The 17,644-nt window shown below is 41.2% G+C and overlaps 1 protein-coding gene across 1 annotated transcript; it reads right to left on the bottom strand.

Moving 5' to 3' along the window:
* Window positions 1-3,251: 3,251 nt before the first annotated feature.
* Window positions 3,252-16,873, bottom strand: ube2z (ubiquitin-conjugating enzyme E2Z). The gene is made up of 7 exons (XM_010874655.3): window positions 16,079-16,873; window positions 15,249-15,321; window positions 12,950-13,137; window positions 9,319-9,430; window positions 8,191-8,303; window positions 7,761-7,851; window positions 3,252-6,780 (listed from the first exon to the last, which is right to left on the bottom strand). The coding sequence occupies exons 1-7, from the start codon at window positions 16,528-16,530 to the stop codon at window positions 6,604-6,606; spliced, it is 1,206 nt and encodes a 401-aa protein (XP_010872957.2). The 5' UTR covers window positions 16,531-16,873; the 3' UTR covers window positions 3,252-6,603.
* Between the last annotated feature and the right edge of the window lie 771 nt (window positions 16,874-17,644).

Genomic DNA, 17,644 nt, shown 5'->3' with positions numbered 1-17,644 from the left:
TGAGTTTTTTATTGTAAGCTGTGCAATAATGAAAATAATCATGACAGTTAAGTTGCGATAATATTTTGAATAATGATATATATAATAGGCTAGAAATTAATGACTAATAACATTCAGGGTGATCACCAAACGCGATGAATTCTTGTCTGCTTAGTACATTCCAACTTCTCAATATCTACAAAACCTCATAAGAGAGTTAATCAATATTTGGTCCACTACACCACAGGAAAAAAGGCGTTTAACCTAAATGTTTGGAGCTACCTCGAAGATGCTATTTACTTTCTGACTGAATCTTGTTCAAATTAGAAATTACAAACATTTAGGCAACAGTTCACAAATTCAATTATTTTTGTCGGGTGTAGCTCTAGATCGGAAAAAAAGCGTTTTATCACCCATCAATTAAGTAATCAAGTGTGCGACATTCGCATGAGGGTGGCAAGAATCAAGGGATTTTGTACCCTTGATTCTTGGCAGCATTTACTACAGGAAGGCCACTATTAATACAGAAGGATAGCATACCATACATTCGGGAAACTTCAAGTCGTTTAAAAATGTAACTAAAGAAAAATTAATATAACAATAGCGACATGTTAGTGTTGACGAGGCACTCAATAACTCAAGTAAGGCTGCATACAATTAATATTCCCAGTAGTGATAGAGAGTTACATCAACAATACGTTTCATTAAAAAGTTGTAGGCTTTCTTGTATTATTGAATAACTATTTATCACCGATAGTCATATTCCTGGGCTTCATCCTGTGTTTAACTGCTACACAACTTAAAATTTGCTAAGAAATAGCTACGATCTATAAAAAAAATCGGTAAAATGTGTTACAGCCGTACTGTGTGAGGAACACCATTAACTAGGTAAGGTAAGGAAGTTGCTGATTGAAGTAAATCCTGTGTGTCGATATGAAAGTGAAATTAAAGAGGATATGCCACTTACAATAAAATCGATCAAATTAATCACTTTCATCGTTTATATTATTTGAGGCCAAGCAAACTCATAATGTTGGACATGTTTCTATACGTTTTTGTGCTGTCAACGTACTGGGAAAAAAATTATATTTGCACACACACCGCCCAGATTTTGTTTCTACTTTTAATCTAAACCTTCCGAATTGGTGTGGAGAGATGCCATGATGGGCTTCTGGGGAGAGATTAGGTTAAACGTCGTGAACAACACAACAGTTATTATAGGCTGGATCGGAAATCTGATAACATATCTTAAATATTGTCCGGAGTGCCCCGCGAACTAAAAAGTTTCTTACCCTGTGCGGCAGCACGTGGTAATGGGCCAACTACCCACATCAAGAAGCTGGTTTCAATTAAATGGCTGTACTACACAACTCCAAAAAATCTCCCCAGATCAGTATCGACCAATACCTTATATAGCCATTTGAAAAAAGTAAGTACACCCCCTTGAAAAGTCTATTTTTAACATATTTTGAGGCATGGACATGTGTTTTGATAAAACTCAAGATTCATTGACAAAAAGTAACTCACTTTAACCAGTCTCACACAAAATGTTTTTGGAAACCATATACTCAACTAAATTGAACTGAAATGCAATTTCAAACTGCAAAGTACACCCCTATCATTGATAGCTAATGCTGCCTCTTTTTCTGCTAAATTTACTTTTAATCTAGAAATGTCTTGTAACTTCTTGTAACAGTATGTTACATCTACTGGGAAGATTGTTTTGCCCACTGTTCTTCACAGTTTTGGACTGAGATCTGGGCTATGTATCAGCCATTCCATAATACCCCATTTCTTTCTTTTGTCGTTCTGTTGTAGCTTTGCTTGTGTGCTTTGATAATTGTCCCATTGAAAGATTCATGTTGGGTTTAGCTTCAGCTTTTTACAGATGGCGAGTTCAATTCCAGTGAGAGGTGAGACATTTTTTGATGTGGAATTGTGTGGTTTATACAGGCGTGTTTTTGTACCTTTAACCCTTCATCCTAATCCTAACCTCACTACTGTGATGCCTAACCTTAACCATAACCTAACCCTAACATTATTCCTAACCCTACTCCAGTACTGTCATGCCTAACCCAAACTCTAACTCTAACATAACCTTAACCATAAATGTTATTCATTATGAGGAGTTTTTCATTTTGAATTGATTACATAGTGAAACGTTAAGGAACAACATAACAGTGAGTTATTAAGAACCAATAACACTGGTTTTATGTTATTTCTGAAAGTCATTGTGGTTTACAAATTAGTTGTATATGAACATAATTCCTGAGAGGTATGGATGGGTCCAATGTGGAATTCAGGGTTGGCTCAAACATGACAAGTTGGCCAGCTCCTGAGGCAGCAAAACAAACCCAGACCATAATGCCACCGCCTCCATGCTTTACTGTTAGTATGAGTTTTTTCAGCTCAAAGGCAGTGTTTTGTTTTCATCAAACATGGCATCTGGCCTCGCAGCCAAACAATTCAGCCAAATCCAGAGCACACTTTTCAAGTTGGTTTGGTCTTAACCCAGGTATTGCCTGGAGAATTCTGCAAGCATTTTTGCATAAGCTCCTGATCTGAATTGTTTGGGAAGACCTGTTGTAAATTCTCACAGACTCACGGACAACACTTTCTTCTTCATGGGCATCAATAACCTTTAGGGACTCTTCTGATCTTGGCATAATGTGTTACCACTCATATGGCTAAGACCAAACCAGACAATGTTTTACATTTTTGTTTAAGGTTGTACTTTCTAATGATTTTGTAATGGAATTGATTAAAATGTTTGCCTTCTTATGGTAATTGTAGGGGTATAGTTAATCTTTCTTTTGCACTATGAAACTGCCTTTTGGTTATTTCTGATTTTTTCTTGTTATTTGTTAAATTGGGTTACCTTTATCAATGAATGTGGTTAGAATTTAATGGTGTGAACTTTCACCATGACATTATTTTCAGCCATGATGTACAAAACAAGTCATAAAAAATATTAGTTTTTGAGCATGCTAACGGTTGATGCATCTTGTTTGAAATCAAGCAATGTGTTTTTAACAAGTTCAAAACGTGAATGCACACAACTTGCCGTTCTGTTTTCTAAGCAGTATTTTCAATGTTCTAGGTGTCATGACTGCAGGAGTAGCACAGTGCATACATGGATTATGGGATTTGTAGTCCTCCTTACCAACACAAGCTAGAGCCCTCAAGACAAAACATAAGTTTTCACAAACATTATGTCAAATATATAAATTAGCACTAAAACAGAATGTCACAAATCCAAATGGCCATTGGAATATTTTATTAGTCTATATTTTTATTTAATTTTTACATATAGGCCTACAATAAAATGAAAACAGACATGAAGTCAGATGAAAAGTCTTGCATAAAGTTGGCAGTCAAAGTCTTGGGGCTAATGCCTTGGCCTGAAACATCAAGTCAAGGCCTAAACTGGGTCCCACATCTTCTGTCAACTCAAACATGTAAATCACTCACTTCCAACTGACAGGGTGAACGGCCATTAAGAATACCACGAGCACCTGTGGGAATTCTACTGTGGTGTAGCAGCTGTTCAATGTGACAACTAGCTTTAGGGGCCCCGTCGATCGCAGTCCGCTAGCAGTTTCTCTGCACCATTCAAAGTGCCAGGGTCAATCTTGGGGAACTGGCTGCAGTGTACCGTAGCTGTCCATTTCAAGAAACATAAAGGAGGCTGAAGGTCAGGATCACAGAGATCACAGGAAGTTACTAAGCATTCAATATATCCTATTTCTATGGTCGAAATGTACTACTAGATATCTAACTCATTGTTGCGCAATATGAATATGGTTCATTTGATTGAAATGGCTTACAGATTAACATATATATTTTGGCCTTGCCATCACCTTGCTGTGGACATCTCTACTTCGCTTCCTGGAGAAGCCTATATACAAAATCATACCATAATGAACTGAAGACGCCATACGGAAAGCGATTCACCAATACACTGAGCTGGGGTAAAAGAGTCGCTGGGAAGATCATGTCAGAATGTGACAGGATTCACACCAAACCAGAACAAGGCCTCAGACAGACTGGTCATTTTACAGGCGTGTCACAGCTCACCCACTCCTTTCCAGTAGAGCTGGTCAGAAGAACATCTGCTTTGAACATTCCATTTGAAGGAGATTCATAGATGAAAAGAAAAATGTCTTCAAACAGAACATTAGCAGGTTGATTTCAAACACTAGAGTTATAAAATCCATTTTTATTTCTCAGGCAAGAAAGTCCTATTAAATGCGATATTTCCTGTGCAAGGAAGTCCCAGTCTATATCGACTGAAAGGGCAGAGAAGAAATGCATAGAAGAACATTTCCAGGAATGGAAACACATAAGGGTGTGGTCCACTCTGGTACTGGTGCCATTCTGGAATTGGCCTGATAACTATGACAGGGTAGATGTATGTTGGTGGTCCACTCTGGTTCTGGTGCCGTTCTGGAATTGGCCTGATTACCATGACAGGGCAGACATGTTTGTGGTCCAGAAATGCTGTTACAAAGCCAGTGCTACATCCTGAGTGGGCAGATTTCAAAAACCTTAAGGAACGAAGGCAGGAGTCACAGATATAATTCTCTGTTGGTTCTCAACACGCCATTGCAAGACAGGACTAAAGGACTCCCTGGTGACGTAAAGGTGTCTGGCACGCAGTATTTTTAAGCAGTGTCGATACAATCAGAAAGACTTGAGTGCCTCTATGGAAGACCCCCATAGAAGTAAGCTGCTTTAAGCAGGACGCTTTGAGCCACTTTGCAGAGGGACAATTGTGAAAGCTGTAGTGCTTGAGCATTTCATCAGGCTCACCGGGTTGACAAGAAGGGACACCAAAAGTCCATATTCATTTGGAAAAAGAGATCGTCCCCTGAGAGAACGGACAAGACCTCTGTTCTAATGGATCACAAAGAGGTTTTTCCAAGACGACCCCCTTTGATCAATTGACATCCACATGTCATTCTGAATGCCACCTTAGGTGTAAATATAACTTGTTTCTTATGTTTCAGCCTGTGAGACCCACTGGACATTGATGTAAGCCAAGGTAGGAGATTTGGCACCCAATGTACAAACTAGCACAAGAAATCATTGTACGAAACCATCAAAAGAAATCCATTGCAGATGATACCTTTGTTTCCAAAGAAACATAAATGAAATATACTCTGAGCATTGAAGTCAGTGACAGTTCAAAATATCAGGTGGTTTTGTAACAATCCTAAAAAAATAAATAATGCTTTCAACAAACTGAAGCCAGGTGAAACAGTGTCACAGTTGGGGATGGGCTGATGTTGCCAAAACAGTCTGGAGGCAGTTGGGGAACTGCTCCTAATAAAACACAATGACGACCTGGCGTCGGTGGAACGGGACACATTCACTGCTCCAGCTTTCTATAATCACCACAAAATAACGTTGTGAATGGCGATTAGAATCTTATACTAGTATCAGTGGGGAAAAGCATGAGGGTTGAATCTACAACAATACAGCTCACTGATCATTACGGACGTCAAACATCAGACAGAATTTTCTTTCAGAAAAAAAACTCTTTAAAAGAATGCTTCAGGTGTCACTCAAGAAATACATTTTTGATAGATGATAATACAATAACTAACATGTGTGTCAATTATCGAGATGAGCAAATAAGGAATAACTGCCATACTCAATGACCAAACAATTATTTCCCTAATTTATCTCCTGGGGATTTAATCTGGTCGCCTTTTAGTTATTTGTCTGTGTATGTAGAGTAGCAGCAAAATGTCGGCACTCTTGCACACCTCAGGACTTCTTACAATAAGTACAGAGGTGTGCAACAGTGCCAATATAATAAATCGCTTGGTTTGATAGACATTTGCAAACAATCAGAATAAAAATTTTCCACTTCAAAGTTAAACAATTCCAGAAATAAATCACTGCAGGTTCCAATTAATTTGTTTGGTAAAGATATTATTTTGCGTAATTTATCTGAATTGTCATGACTTGCAGCCTTAAGCACAAAACTAGCCAGAATGGAGAAATCGGTCAATTGTAAGGCAACCAATATTTGACCACAACTGGACATAATCTAAACTAGTATTTAGGTATTTATAATAAATTCAGGTAATTATGAGTTTTCTTCATTGTATTAAGAACTGTAATCTTGTTCAGACTGAGCCTTTATAAAAAAGGGACCCTTTAGCCAGCAAAGTTTGTGTTTGAGCACACGCGCAGTAGGTATGTATAAATCAGTAAAAGTTCAGTGATACGATTTAGTGGATTTTTATGATTGTATTGACGGTGTGTGAATGGCATGGTTGGTCTAAGATGTCAGCTCTACTTAATCCAATACGGCCAAGGAAACAAAGACGGTAACAAAAGGCAGAGGTTGTCAGAAATGGATTTCAAACTGCTTCCAAACACTCCCAGCTCCATCCAAGTTAACACATGGATTACCGGTATCAGTTGGAAAAAAATATATATCAAAAGGCAGTCATTGGAAGGGAAAGAAAATAACTAATCCAAACAGACAGGCTCTATCCCATGCCTTGGCATTATAAGTGCTTCCCAAAATCAGGCCTTTCCCCTCCCCAACATCTGGCATTTTCTGAAAGGACACAGAAATAATGGTGGCATTCTGGCACCACCAGCTGCCTAAGGCTGGGCGCTGCCCTGGCTGTCCGGATCGGTGCCCGAGGAGCTGCTGTCAGAGTCCGAGTCGGCATCGTTGTCCTCAGGCGGGCACTTCTCTCGTATCCGCCTCTGAATTGCCCCCAGGCGTGCCAGTAGGCCCTGGTAGTCGAAGCGCCCCCTCTTCTCCCCAAACGGGTCCTGGAGAGAAAGGTTGCATGAGTTTTATAAGCGTGTTAGGGTTGGGATGCAGGCTTAATGATATTTCGCTTTGCGTCTGCTTTCTTACTACATGTACGCAGAGACTGTTAAAATTGTGTATCGACATTTACAGACGGTACACGAATAGCAGCGCACCTCCCTTAGTGTTTACAGGTCAGGCATGTAGATCCTTTAGTGTTCCTCTAGATCCAGGTTAGGATGCCGCCTCAGGTCAAATGACCCGCCAACAGAACAACACCGGCGGGTGAAAATAAGGCATTCTTTGAACAAATTCCTTAAATCAAGGGTCACTAACTGCAAGATGACAAGCTACTCCTTGCTAGGAAGTGACAAGGCGGTAGGCTGTTTTAACACAGCTGATATTTCTGAAGCTTTATTGTTTTTGATGTCCTTGCCAGAACCACTAGTAAAATGAAGCAGACTCTCACTCGTTTTCTTTGCCATGTCACAGCCCAACTAGACCAATAAGAAACAGCCGGAGGGCAGTTGTGTCCGTCAAATAAACCAGAGAGGAAGAGGTAACCCTTGGACTACTTTCTTGAATTTGCGGCATTGCAAGACAAGACTCTGAGAGACACAGACTGGCGAGCTTGTTCTCTTTAACAAGGCGAGTGTGTTCCCTCTTCAGTCAGTTGCATGTAGAATTAATAGAATTAAGCCCATTCATTGATATAGGCCAAGTCTAGAAATCAGAACGGAAACCACTTTTGATTATGATGTATATCTAGGTCATGGTTCTGACTCGGCCAGCCTGGTGGCTGAAGTTAGTTACTGTCATACATTCAAAAAATAAAGGGTGGTATTTGTTTTTTTAAGAAGCTGACTTGCACATTTGCCATCTTAAATGTGACCATTCACTTCTAATTATAAGATACCCACAGTCCTCACAAAATGTGGGTGGCAAATTTCAGCAGCTGAATATAAACCGTAGATACTGCAGGAAGGCTCTCCGTCTGTACCTGCATGTTCTGTCCCTGCTGGTAGAGTCTCTCTTTGCAGACCCCTTCGTAGAAGTCATAGTACTCCAGGAATGATTTCTCCATTACGCTCCTGCAAAAGAGGCCCAGTCAATGGAGAAGGCTACCAGAAAAACCCATGCTAAACAATGGCTAAATGAATCACCATTAAAAGCTGTGTTGTAAATGTAGTCCAGAGTCAGTGAATGTTAACATGGCTCTGGCAAATTGTTAAGAAGAGTAAATTAGGTAAAAAATTCTTGGAACACAAAAAAAAAAGTTTAAGAAAAAGGTAATTACTACAATTGTTAATACAAATGCTTCCCTATATTGTATGAAAACAAAGAAAGAACAATACAATTGCTCAGGGAAAGAAATGCGGTACGATGCTGACATTTTGCCTCCAAACTTTTATTTTGGAGAGATAACTTACCACAGGGCTTCAGGACAGGCCACTTTCCCATCCAGCATGTCACACACGGCCACACGGATGGTCTCATGGCGGATGCACTCGTTGTAGTTCTTGCTGTCCCCGGGGTGTCTCTCCTGGAAAAGGACAGTCAGAAGGACACCACTCAAGACGCAGGCCTGTCTGTAGGTAACGACGCTCGCCGTGCACACGCACGCACATGCGCTAAATTGTCAAGCAACTGACTGAACAGATGCATGTATATGCTTGGTGTTAACACGGAGATAACCATCTTGGGGATTTAGCGAAGGCACTGATGTACATCAATCAGTGAATGAACACAGCGACTCAGCAGTTCATAGAGCGTGGATCAGTGGACTGCCCTTTAGACCTTGAGGTTTAGATGGATGGAACCAAATCGCTCCGTATCCGCTCACTGAGTCATATAACACCAAATCCTGCAGAAGCAAGCATTTCTTGGAGCAAAATGGACCAACGAGAAACCAGTATTTCTTTTGTAAACTGAGAGAAGGGACTAATGGTAGTTTGATAACCTATTTTTAACTAGTTTATTTTTGTCCACACCCCAATTAAAAAATTTCCAATGTGGGATTACAGCCGTGTCATATCACCCAGCGGGTTCAGGAGAATCAAAAATCGTTATGTGTCCACCAACGCTCATCTGGTCTCTGGGACGGTGCTATTCAATGGGGCAGTGATTGTTGGGAAATATGGGAGAGAGCTTATAGTATTTCAGCCACATAAGATATTAACTTGCAAAAATGTAATTCTGCGATGCTGCATTGTAGAGCACATTTCTGGCATCTACAGTGGCATACATCAAGATTCTTGTGGTTTTAAACCCCTGATATGCTAACCATTCAGTAATTTGCTGAGTGTTGCTGGAGGTCCGTCCAGAGCAGTGAGTGACGTTTTACAAGGGGTCCATCAATTTATAGCTTGTTCCCATCATTACTTTCCACCATCGACATCCTCCTGCTTCAAACGAAGCTCGGTTTTTCAACAAGCCTTGCTCATCTCAGGCACATAGCAGCTTCATCAATCATGGCAGCCTTTCCTGTAAGGCAGTGGGACTGAACAGCATCCTCTGGACTGTGGTTGAGCTGAGTTGCCAGGCTACTACAAGCTTACCTGTTCAAAGCCCGGCTCGTTGTGGTACGGGTTCTCCGTCATCAGTGACTGAATGGAGATCAGAACCGAGGAGATGCTCTGGGCCGGGCTCCACGCTGGTCCAGTCCAGGTCCTACATAACAACACGGAGAAAACAGCAAAGGTCAAAGGACAGCACAGACTGGAAGAGAGGCCGTATGCAGTGCCAAAGGGTTCAACTTTAGTTGATGCATGGGCCATGTTGTACCATTGGACATAACACATGGCAGTGGCGGAGTCCACCACTCAATGCAAACCCTATTATAACCACTGTAGCCATAGCGTCAGGCATCTACCAAGCCCACGGCTCCGTTTTGACAATTGGGATTAATTTCTAATGCAGGTCATGACTCTGCCTCCTGGTGAATGACGACTGACTTAATGCAGGACTGCGATGACATGAATATTCAGCCTTCTGGGGTACTTTATCTTTTTTAAATGCATGTAGGGGACATAACCAGTCATAAAACTGCCATACATCACAACAGGCCTAACTGTCAAATGTTTTCATGTTATTGCATGACTATGACCAGGCTATTATATTGACATAAGGCTCCAAGTGAAGTGTGGCCAAATTAAGTTTAAATTACTGAGTTGTAGGGGATGGGCTGTGGTTGTTCATACTTCGGACTGGTTTATCTGACCTCTGGCATTTTTACTCAGTCTGATCGGATGACTGGTGTCAAACACAATGTGCCTTCACTAGGCTAGTGAGGAAGGCACCATGGTTTGCCCAAACCATGGTGCATTCTATATATTGTTCTTCAAAACGAATGAACACATGTTAAGGCATTTTAGATAATTTGAGTCCAAACACACCGTGGAAAATGATAATTCAACAGGACAACTTCGAAATTGAAAACATTATGATCCCCAGGTACATTATACTTATCAAAGTAAAAGGTCTAATCACTAAAGGAGGACGAGTGACGGCAATGGGCCAAAGTCCCCCACATATTGACAGTGATGGAGACATTCGAAAGGAAGCGCTGGCATGCAAGAACGTCTGTCTCTTCATAGAGAGATGTGATTAACAGCCACATTCCAACCAATTGAAGACCACTACACAAAGCCAACACATACAGTTCTGCTCAGACCAGATTAGGCGTGAAGAGATACCGAACATCTAAACTACCATTCAAATGTTTAGGTCACTTAGGATTGTCCTCGTTTTTGAAAGAAAAGCACATTTTATGTCCATTAAAATAACATCAATTTCATCAGAAATACAGTGCAGACACTTAATGCAGACACTTAATGTTGTAAATTACTTTTGCAGCAGGAAACAGACGGCGTACAGAGGCCCATTATCAGCAACCAACACCTGTGTTCCAATGACGTTGTGTTTGCTAATCCAAGTTCATCCTTTTAAAAGGCTAACTGATCTTCAGTTTATTTGGCAATTTCTCTCATGGAATAGCTTTCATTTCTCTGAACAAGAATAGACTGATGAGTAACAGAAGATACTTTGTTTTTAGCCATTTTGACACAGTAATTGAATCCACACTGATGCTGAAGATACTGAACAAGTCTAATGAAGGACAGTTTAATAACTTCTTTGATCAGCACAACAGATTTCAGCGATGCTATCATAATTGCAAAATGGTTTTCTAATGATCAATTTGATTTAAAATAATCAATTTGGATTAGCAAACAACGTGCCATTGGAACACAGGACTATGGTTGCTGATAATGGGCCCCTGTACACTGAACAAAATTATAAACGCAACAGTTGTTTTTGCCCCCATTTATCATGAGCTGAACTCAAAGATCTAAGACTTTCTCCATGTACACAAAAGGCCTATTTCTATAAAATACTGTTCACAAATCTGTCTAAATCTGTGTTAGTGAGCACTCCTCCTTTGCCGAGATAATCCATTCACCTCACAGGTGTGGCATATCAAGATGCTGATTAGACAGCATGATTATTGCACAGGTGTACCTTAGGCTGGCTGAAATAAAAGGCCACTAAAATGTGCAGTTCCATCACACAGCACAATGCCACAGATTTTGAGGGAGCGTACAATTGGCATGCTGACTGCAGGAATGTCCACCAGAGCTGTTGCCCATAAATTGAATGTTCATTTCTCTATCATAAGCCATCTCCAAAGGCGTTTCAGAGAATTTGGCAGTACATCCAACCGGCCTCACAACCGCAGACCACATGTAACCACACCAGCACAGGACCTCCACATCCAGCATCTCCACCTCCAAGATCGTCTGAGACCAGCCAGCTGGACAGCTGCTGCAACAATTGGTTTGCATAACCAAAGACTTTCTGTAGAAACTGTCAGAAACCGTCTCAAGGAAGCTCATCTGTATGCTTGTCGTCCTCATCAGGGTCTCAACCCCGAACTGCAGTTCATCAGCATAACCGACTTGAGGCGGCAAATGCTCACATTCGATGGCGTCTGGCACTTTGGAGAGGTGTTCTCTTCACGGATGAATCCCGGTTTTCACTGTACAGGGCAGATGGCAGACAGTGTGTATGGCGTCGTGTGGGTGAGCGGTTTGCTGATGTCAACAGTGTGGATTGAGTGACCCATGGTGGCGGTGGGGTTATGGTATGGGCAGGTGTGTGTTATGGACAACGAACACAGCTGCATTTTATTGATGGCATTTTGAATGCACAGAGATACTGTGATGAGATCCTGAGGCTCATTGTTGTGCCATTCATCCAAGTCTATCACCTCATGTTGCAGCATGATAATGCACTGCCCCATGTTGCAAGGATCTGTACACAATTCCTGGAAGCTAAAAACATCCCAGTTCTTGCATGGCCAGCATACTCACCGGACATGTCACCCATTGAGCATGTTTGGGATGCTCTGGATCGGTGTATACAACAGCGTGTTCCAGGTCCTGCCAATATTCAGCAACTTTGCACAGCCATTGAAGAGGAGTGGATCAACATTCCACAGGTCACAATCAACAACCTGATCAACTCTATGCGAAGGAGATGTGTTGCACTGTGTGAGGCAAATGGTGGGCACACCAGATATTGACTGGTTTTGGGAACCCCCCACACCCCCCCAATACAGAAAAACTGCACATTTTAGAGTGGCCTTTTATTGCAGCCAGCTTAAGGCACACCTGTGCAATAATCATGCAGTCTAATCAGCATCTTGATATGCCACACCTGTGAGGTGGATGGATTATCTCAGCAAAGGAGAAGTGCTCACTAAAACAGATTTAGACAGATTTTTGAACAATATTTGAGAGTAGGCCTTTTGTGTACATAGAGAAGGTCTTAGATCTTTGAGTTCAGCTAAATGGGGCCAAAAATAAGTGTTGCGTTTATAATTTTGTTCAGTGTAGATATTCCATAAAAAATCTGCCGTTTTCAGCTACAATTGTCATTTGCAACATTAAAAATGCCTGCACTGTCTCTGATCAATTTGATGTTCATTTAATAGACAAATGTCCTTGTTTTCTATTGAAAACAAGGACATTTCTAAGTGACCCCAAACTGTTGAATGGTAGTGTATAAGACAGCATCTCTGCATCCAATCCTTTCCACGTATATCCGGGCTGAATGTAACTGGGCCGACAGATTGCATGGCTTCTTACAATCTCCCAAGAAGACTGACAAATTCCCAAGGCTGCAGCTTACCCGAGGATACTGAGACACACTTTGCCGTTGCGGTAGAAGTTTGGGTTGAAGCGCACAGTGTTGTGGCCGGTGGTGATGAGCTTGACCCTTGGAGGGTGGATGGGGTAGTCCGGGGGGCAACGGAACAGGAACAGGAAGAAGCCCCCCTCGTACGGTGTGTCGAAAGGCCCTGTGATCAGAGCGTGAATCTGAGGAGGGAAGCGCAGGACCAGAATTGAGGGCTACTGTACTTCCCGATGAGGATGTTGAATACTTCCATTAGAAAAAAAAAGAAAGAAAAAAAACACTTTCCATAACAGCTATGCAAAGGCCTCTAACTCCAATGTGACCTTGGTGCCCCTGCTAGCAGAATGAGGGACTCAATGGTTTTATTGTTTGTTTAATAAGCTCAATTCCACAGAATTGTGTGACCTAGCACCAACATTGAAATTATGTGGCTAGAAATTTGGAAGACAAAGTTAATTCACCTGCTAAATACACACCCTGCCAATGACCAACTACTGTAATATAGTCTATATACTCGCAATGAAAAAGCTCAATAAATTAGATGCAATTTACCACACAGCCATCCTCATTGTCAACAGCACCCCAGGGGTCAATCTGGTGACGTTTCTAAATGGATTTGTTCACCCTGAGTACGTATAGGTTAGTACAGTACAGTTCATACCAGTATTCAAAGGCTGCATTGCGCTAACATGGTACCTATTAAAAAGCTAATTAGCAATGCATGCCATCGCCTTATGCTTTGGATTGCAATGCACACATTTGATTCACTAAGATTTGCGATTTGCGAACAGATTCCAGTTAAAACTCTAAATACTACACTGCTCCTTACATTCCAAAAAAAGATAGGGGTATACCAAGCTAGACAAGATACATGCTAAGCATCAACCTCTTTAGCACATTGCCTGAAGGAATGAAACAGCACTTGTGCAATTTTCAACGGTTTTCAGAGGCAGCCGCAATAACGTGAGCTGAAAAGCTAGCATTTACGGAGAAGTCCCCTTGCCTGGTTGGGTCAGTCACAGACAATATTATATTAATATTAATTTGCCTCACTTTCTTCTGGCGCCAGTCATAATTATTGTTGGAGCCTAAACACCCCCACCAACAGTAGTCACGCCGGCCTTATCACTCTGGTTCACACGCCTTAGCTACATCCTGAGTGCATGCTAGACTCACTGGTCCCTTTTCGGCACAGTTCTGTACCAGTACAGAGAAAATTGTTCAAAGCCATTTGAGCAGCCAATACGCGTTTATTTGCGTACCTTTCAGCATGATTACGACAATGACCCCAAACAAACAGCAAAGACGATTAAGACCTACTAGGATCAGAAATCTGCAGATGGAAAGAAAACATTAGAATGGCCGCCACAGAGCCGCAACATAATTGAAGCTGTGTGGGATCACTTAGGGAAAAGAAAAAAAATGTATGGCAAAATTTGCAAGAAAAAGACTAGCCTCAAGATAACTTGAAGAAAAAAAATGAAATGACAAAATGCCAAAGTGAATTCAGTTTCGCATTCTGAGGGGAGACATACAAAATACTGACTGATTTTTAAAACAATGTTTTTGTGACAAATGTTTGTGTTAATGTAACTTAAATGTTTTTAAAACAAATACACGTATTGTTTAAATAAATGCCTTTAATTAATTTTCTTATGTGGCCCAAGACTTTCACACAGTACTGCAAATGCCCCCAAACCTCAGCTCACTCCTCAACATCTGCTATTCCAACAGCAATCTGCGTTCAGGTTGGTGTTTCATCCAGTTCATTCCTAATCCCTCACCTTAATTTCGCCCTCATTCACTTTCATTATCCTCCCTGCAATTGCTGGAACGAACTGCAAAAATACTTTCCTCACTCCATTCTCATTTGAAAGGCGTGGGCTAGGTTGTCCTCACGGCATTCTCATTTGAAAGGCGTGGGCTAGGTTGTCCTCACGCCATTCTCATTTGAAAGCCGTGGGCTAGGTTGTCCTCACGCCATTCTCATTTGAAAGCCGTGGGCTAGGTTGTCCTCACGCCATTCTCATTTGAAAGCCGTGGGCTAGGTTGTCACAAATGTAGTAAGTGTGTATAGGAACAATTTCCCTCCTATTCTACCCTGGTATAGTTCTAAATACAGTACACTGAAACACTGACAATAACTGCCACAGATGTACAAGTGCAAGATATGTCTGTTTAATACACTAGATTATCACACAGTGTTAAACTGTGAGTAGTATTAACGATCGCTGCCAGCTGAACCAGGACAGCACCTATTGACCTAGTAAGAGTGGACGTCTGGGTGTTTTACCTTAGTCATGTCGTGAGGGTCTGGAACCACAAACATGCCCGGTGGAGGTTCCTTATAGATAGACATGATATCTCTGAGAAAAGAGTGAGAAGAGTGTGAAGACATCCAAATACAGCCAAGATCGGTTTGTTCCCTGCCAACTTTGTCTTCAAATGACCAACACAAATACTGGGACACCGTATTCACCTTTACATGTTATGACAGCCAACTTCACCAATAAAGAATAAAAATCAATATTTGCTAATGGAGACAAACTTCATCTTTCTTCAAAACGTATATGACAAATTAATAGGTTTTATTTATTCCAAAACTCTATTCATGTGGGAAATAAACATGGTTCTTCATATATACACAAATTTAATTAGAATGATTTTTGCAAAACTAAAGACCATCTGACTAGATTTCTGTTGCCTACGATGACTCATTCAAAATAACACAGGACAGGACTTTGAACAGTTAATGTACCAACTTGGAATTCCAGGCGGGAAAATCTGTAAAAATTAAAGAACTCATTATCTAACATTGAAGATTAAAATGTTTTGACCTCGTTCTTTCCCCATGACATCTTGAATTACACCATCATAATAAAAACCTGCAGCCATGCAACATTGGCCAAATAAGAAAAAACTGACAAAACATTAAAACGGTTTTGGGGTAAGATCCATTTAATGCTACAATTTGTAGCCAAACAAACTATTGACCTTACAATACAAAAATATACCTATGTTGTTTTATTTTAGACAGCATGGAATAAAGTTCAGATACCGCAATACGAAAGCCAAATCTTAGTTACTGTACTGTATATATCGGGACACTTCTCAAATGTTTACCTTTTGATTCGGAGAATACATTGTTGAGACGCCTTTTCGTTGTCCCAGTCAGTGCTTAATGTTGGGTCCCAGGACGTAGCGTGAATCTGGGACAGGAGGCCCGCTCCGGCCACCCCCGCGACCCCCAAACCAATACCGCCTGGAAGAGCATTGATGGCCGAGTTGTGGAGTATTGGTAAAGTAGAGCCCATTGGCACTTGCGTGCTTAGAACACCTCCACTTACAAATCCGCTCCCAACACCCACAGTGGAGGTGGCCGTGTTTGTGGCCCCAGGGGCCATGACGGCTAGGCCAGTCTCCGCGGCCGCTGCAGGAGGCGGTGAGGCCGGGTTACTCGTCGAGTGCCCCGGTAGAGAATTACCCAAATTCGGTAACAACGGTGCTCCATTGCCCTGGCTACCAACACCTAAGCCAATTACACCATTAGCTCCTTCTCCTACGCTATCCGCCATTGTCAATTAACTCTAGTATTCAGGTTATAGCTAGCTATCTAGCTACGGTTAGTGACAGTTGTCGATGCCGTAGTTTCTTGTTTGAGTCCTCACGCAGTTGGTAAATAAGGAAGAGAAGCAAGAAGAGCCGAAGTCGAAAAGGAAAAAACAATCTCCCAAGGCATTGTATGGTTTTCTTGTCGTTTCCAAAAGTAGCTAGCTGACCGCGTTTAACGATGTTGTGAAGACTACACACTGTTAGTTCAATGTCCAAATAGATATAAGTTTTAGCACTCACCACACCGACACAGCTTGCGGTTTCAGCCTGTTTATCAATGCTTATCTTCTCTGTTCCTTAAAACCACTTCCTCTTCAGTATTTACCTTTACTGCCATCTAGAGGCGAAAGTGTGAATTCGACTTAGACTTACAGTATGTTATGGAAGTATCCTTTTGCTTGGAGTACCCCTGAAGTACCCCCTCATGTTCATTTCACTAGCAAGTCTATGGTGTCATGATTGTTTTCAAGCACCACCTGTGGAGAGGCCAAGTACTCCCAGGAGTCCTAGTACCCCTGGTTGGGAAACACTGTAAATCAATATATTTATTAAAGAATAAATAAATAAAAATGGCTAATATCTAAATAATTCACTAATATCTCAAAATTTACATGAACTGAAACATAAAACGGTTCTTAATATTTGAAAAAGGGCTTTTTCTCACATGTATTTTATGATTTTAATGCCCTGATATCTATTCCAATCAGTTTGTCCTTTATATTTTAAAGAACTTACTAAACCTCAAAGAGTACCCTTTAAATGTATCAATGTAGCTGTGGGTAGTATGAGTCTTGTAAATTATGTTCTTTCAAATTTACAGGGAAATGTAAGTGGATACATTTATAAAATAAACAGGTACCACTGCAGTTGTATTCAGTTTTTCTATGATTCTAACAATGTACAATGATCTGTCTTAGTATTGCAGCCAAGGATGAATCTGCAAAGATGTTAGGCTCCGACACCACCAAGTAGCACCACAGACTGTCCAGGAGTTCACTGATGCCCTGATCCAGGTCTGGGCGGGATACCCCAGGACACCATTCAGCATCTCATCAGGAGCATGCACAGGCATTGTCG

Source organism: Esox lucius, chromosome 11, assembly GCF_011004845.1.
Source record: "Esox lucius isolate fEsoLuc1 chromosome 11, fEsoLuc1.pri, whole genome shotgun sequence".
NCBI classification, from domain to species: Eukaryota; Metazoa; Chordata; class Actinopteri; order Esociformes; family Esocidae; genus Esox; species Esox lucius.
Note: the sequence above shows the minus strand (reverse complement) of the source record. Positions and strands in the feature narration are given on the sequence as shown.

What these genes read in the sequence shown, in the direction of transcription:
- ube2z (XM_010874655.3), bottom strand. Translation starts at nt 16,530, where the DNA reads ATGGCGGATAGCGTAGGAGAAGGAGCTAATGGTGTAATTGGCTTAGGT. An exon ending in TGTATTCTCCGAATCAAAAG is followed by an intron (nt 15,322 to 16,078) that starts GTAAACATTTGA and finishes CTCTTTTCTCAG; the next exon opens with AGATATCATGTCTATCTATA. An exon ending in AGCAGGGACAGAACATGCAG is followed by an intron (nt 6,781 to 7,760) that starts GTACAGACGGAG and finishes CTTTCTCTCCAG; the next exon opens with GACCCGTTTGGGGAGAAGAG.